The following is a 4,582-nucleotide window of genomic DNA, read 5'->3' on the forward strand; positions in this document are numbered from 1 at the left end:
TTTGGACATTTTAGGGATTTGGTGTTGGAATTTGGATATTGTCGGGATTTGGTGTTGGAATTTGGATATTGTCGGGATTTGGTGTTGGTATTTGGATATTATCAGGTTTAGGTGTCTACTTTATCCAACTTAGAGTGTCATTTTCCTCTTTCTCCCCCTCACTCGTGAGTTGGGTATCATAAAAATATTCGGTTTCGACAAAGTCACAGTTCATTGTAGTAAAAATATGATGCCTTTGGGGACTATAACACCGATATCCTTTTTGGTTTATTCCACTCCATAGCCAACCATGACACATTTTTCCGGACATGGATCATGATCAATCCTATATTAAAGATACTTAATTAAGGATCGAGTGCAATGATATTAAGATGGTGAATGAGATGTTTGATGATTATTTTGGGCCCTGATGACCGTCTATCACTTTATCAATCAAGTGATCAACCACCCCGACCCGGTCTTGATTGTTAATTAGCATGATTCACCTTAACTCGGTGTAAAAGTTCCTTGGGCAAAGTCACAAGTGAAAATTACAAAGGTCTAGGCAAATGGCAGAGAATCAACAACCTATAAATGAGAGGTCAAGCTCCCTATTTATAGTTTCTAGAATATTCGCGGTATGCGGATTGTCCAATCATCCGCGTTAACTTAGCGAAAAGAATCCGCAGTCTTTTATTAATGCGTCGTAATCCGCAGACTTAACTTTCAGCGGATATGTCAAGCCTTTTGAATATACTTCGCGCAACTTCTGTTTTTAGCCTTTAGCAAATAAAATATACATATACAATGCTATGTATATGATCAAGTCCCCCCAGTTTATTATGGTACATTTTTCACAAAAAATGTAGCATTATAAACTCTAAAAATAAAATTCGCAGTTATCTATGGCTGCAGAGCGCATTGAAACATTTCGCTATGCCTTTGTTACCGTTAGATTAAACAAAGTTACCGTTTCTATCTGTTGGAGAAAAATATTATCGTTTAAATCAACATGACGGGTACTTAATCATAATCGATTAACATTCCCAACTTCCCTATATATATATTGATATCAACAATCACAAAATTCTTACTCGCTACTCAAAACACTTGCAATTAACCAAATTTTCAGGCAATCTTCGCAACTTTTACATCACTCACAACTTCTTTACTACCAATAATTAAGATCGACGAAGTTGAAAGCAAAGTAAACCCGAAAACTCTTATTACGAAACTACTAACAAGTCCAGAGTCGAATCGACGGCATCGTCTGGGAAAGAGAAGCAGGCGATTCCAGTTGTCGACTTAACTTCAAAATCACCCCTCGCCAAATCAGGCTCCACCAAACGACCATACCAGACGTCCCCATCATCTCAAAGCAAGAAGCTAAAACAACGCGAAACTTCCCTTTTTGAAAATCCGGTTACATCCGAATATGAGTGTGAGCAACAGATGGGTAAGCCTAAGAACATTACCTCATTATCATAACATTTGCACTTTTTATGCTTCTTCACTAATTCACAAATTTGTTTTTATCGCAGGTGAGTCAACCGGTGACCCAATATTCCCAAGACCTGGCACCGTGGACCAAATTACTGAGCTATTCCACACTCCACCCGACTCTTATGGGGTGAGAGTTGACGGTTGTCAGGATATACCTACACTTCTTCTTCTGCGGCATTAGATCAATGTCATCAGATGAAGCTGGCGATTCCTGACGAGCTTCGCCATGAATTCGTGAAACTTCCTGCACCAAAAGCACACAATTGCTTCGTGCAGAACTTCTATATGGCGTTAAACTCCGCCTATGATATGATGTGCCACCAAGAGCAGTTTTTCAATGTTCTTGAGGCTGAGAAAGCCAAGTATTTTTCTGAAAAGGCCAAAGTTGCAGACAGCAAAAAGCGCTGTTCTGATCTTTCTGCTGAAGTCACCGCTGCAAAAGCTGCTACTGAAGACTTAAAGCACAACTTTCTGCATCAGTGGCTAGAGAAAACAGTCTTCAAACAACCGTTAAAGCATTGACAGAGGATGTTACGAAGCTGACTTCAGAGTGAGACAGCGCTCTAGCCGCTAAATCCTCTGCGGAGCTGGAATTTACAAAGCTCCGCCAACATCTGCCCGAGTTGTCAAGAAAAATACTCAACTCGCATCCTGTTTCTGCAAAATTTTCAACATACGCTGCTGCGCTGCAATTGCGCAAGAGGGTGAAATTCATGGACCAGATTGCCATCCACTACCCTCTGCCTGAGCCGCTGCCATCTGAGATAGGGGATCGCTTATGCTCTGCAACAGACGCTCAATCGGCGTTTGCTGCTGCAAGAGAGAACATAGTTGAAATTCTTATTCCTAAGATAACAGCGATAAGCGAGCAGGATGATGCCACTGCAGATGACATCATTAAGCTTGACTTATTTAAGGAATGAAAATGTATTATGTAAAATTAGCGCGCAACTATCTCTACGTTATTAGTAATAAAATTTTCGTTGTTTAAAGTTTTGCAAGTACTTATATTTATATAGCGCTTTATCAACAATATTCATAACATAGACTTGCCCTTTGCAATTTCCAACTTTTTATTATCGTGCACATAATAAGTATGTACTTTTGCGAAACAATCTGTATTTGTATATATTTATACGTTATGAACCTTCTAAGTCCGCCAAAACGATCCTTAGGCAATTAATTAGCATCGCGAAGCATCTAAGTATGGCAAAATCATATACTTAGGAAATTTACATCCTTTCACGATAATTAGTTTCTGCGTAAGTGGGCAATGTCATCACTACGCGACTTAGCCTTCGCGAAACATACCAGTATATTGAAACCAAACGTCTTAAAATATTTCATGAACTGTAGATATGCCGCGAAGCATTATTAATTTTACCAATATAAGCAAGCTCTTCGCGTATTCTTACAAATGTTTATTCAGCATATTCTTGCAAGTGTGATCAAGACTTACAAAAATAAAAATAAAAACACATAGAAAAATAGCAACTACGTTTCTGTTTTATATATCTCAAGTTGCACTTTGAATGCATATGTGCATTGGCCAACACTTTATTTTTTACAAACTTATGCATAATACCGCTTTAACAAAGCAGCATGCCACGCATTAGGGAGATTTCGCCCTTCTATATCTGCGAGTTTATATGATCCTGCCGCGTTAATTGCAACAACTTGATAAGGACCCTCCCAGTTAGGTCCCAGTTTACCAAGTTTTTCTGCTCGACTCGCATCATTGTTTCGCAGTACCCATTCGCATACATCAAAGGACAATGCGCGAACTCTTTTGTTGTAATACTTGGCAATTTATTGCTTGTTATTTGCCTCCCTGATAGCAACCATTAATCTTCGCTCTTCTATTAAATTCAAGTTTTCGCACAAAGCTTTGCCATTTGCTTCTTCATCAAAGTTCGCAACTCTATGTGTTGGCACAAGAATCTCAGCGGGTATTACTGCTTCAGAGCCATATACTAAACTAAAGGGTGTTTCACTTGTGCTCTTCTTGAAAGTAGTGCGATGCGCCCATAATACATTGGGTAACTCATCCACCCAACCAGTTCGCTTTTCATATAACCGCTTTTTAATACCTCTCACAATATCGCGGTTAGTCACTTCACACAAGCCATTAGCCTATGGATGTGCCACTGACGTAAACTTTTGAACTATATTTAAATCAGTGCACCATGTTTTAAAAGGATCTTTCGTTATTTGAGCGCCATTATCACTAACCAATTCGCGTGGAATGCCAAATCTGTAGACAATATATTCCCAAACAAAATTACGCACTTGCACTCCAGTGATAGTGCGAACCGCCTTAGCCTCAACCCATTTTGTAAAATAGACAATTGCCACAATTAGGAATTTGACATTGCCAGGGCCTGCGGGAAATGGTCCTACAATATCAATAGCCCACTTGTGAAATAGCCATGGCGAATTAACAGGGATCATATCATGCCTTGGCATCCTATTCTGCGGCGCGTGCCGTTGGTAACTCTTGCAACGCTTAACAATCTTTGCAACATCGTGATACAGGGATGGCCAAAAGTAACCCATGAAATGCCCCGTTCATATCGATTATAAACGATTCATCTCAATTGATTACATCGCGAGGTTCTGACCTTTATATGATACGTTTTACAAACAATGCATTCGTTGAAAGACAACTCATTTCAAAATATAACCTTTCGATACAAATGATATATGATTCTACTAATATGAATGACTAATCTTTTATAACAGTCTTTTTGAACTTAACGACTCGAATGCAACGTCTTTTGAAATATGCCATGAACGACTCCATGTAATATCCTTAAAATGAGCAAATGCACAGAGGAAGATTTCTTTAATACCTGAGAATAAACATGCTTAAAAGTGTCAACCAAAAGGTTGGTGACTTCATTAGTTTATCATAATCGATTATTTCCATAATTTTAATAGACCACAAGATTTTCATTTCCATTTTTCATAAACATCATCTCATATCAGGCATTTCGCAAAAACTGTATAGAGATAAAAATCATTCATATGGTGAACACCTGGTATCCGACCTTAACAAGATGCATATAGAATATCCCCATCATTCCGGGACTCCCTTCGG

General features: G+C 38.8%; 1 protein-coding gene across 1 annotated transcript; it reads right to left on the bottom strand.

Moving 5' to 3' along the window:
* Positions 1-3,291: 3,291 nt before the first annotated feature.
* LOC139863488 (uncharacterized) lies at positions 3,292-4,038 on the bottom strand. Its single transcript, XM_071852117.1, has 2 exons — positions 3,715-4,038; positions 3,292-3,615 (listed from the first exon to the last, which is right to left on the bottom strand). Exons 1-2 carry the CDS (start codon positions 4,036-4,038, stop codon positions 3,292-3,294), a joined length of 648 nt encoding a protein of 215 aa, XP_071708218.1.
* Positions 4,039-4,582: the final 544 nt, after the last annotated feature.

The sequence above is a fragment of the Rutidosis leptorrhynchoides genome, chromosome 8 (assembly GCF_046630445.1).
Source record: "Rutidosis leptorrhynchoides isolate AG116_Rl617_1_P2 chromosome 8, CSIRO_AGI_Rlap_v1, whole genome shotgun sequence".
NCBI classification, from domain to species: Eukaryota; Viridiplantae; Streptophyta; class Magnoliopsida; order Asterales; family Asteraceae; genus Rutidosis; species Rutidosis leptorrhynchoides.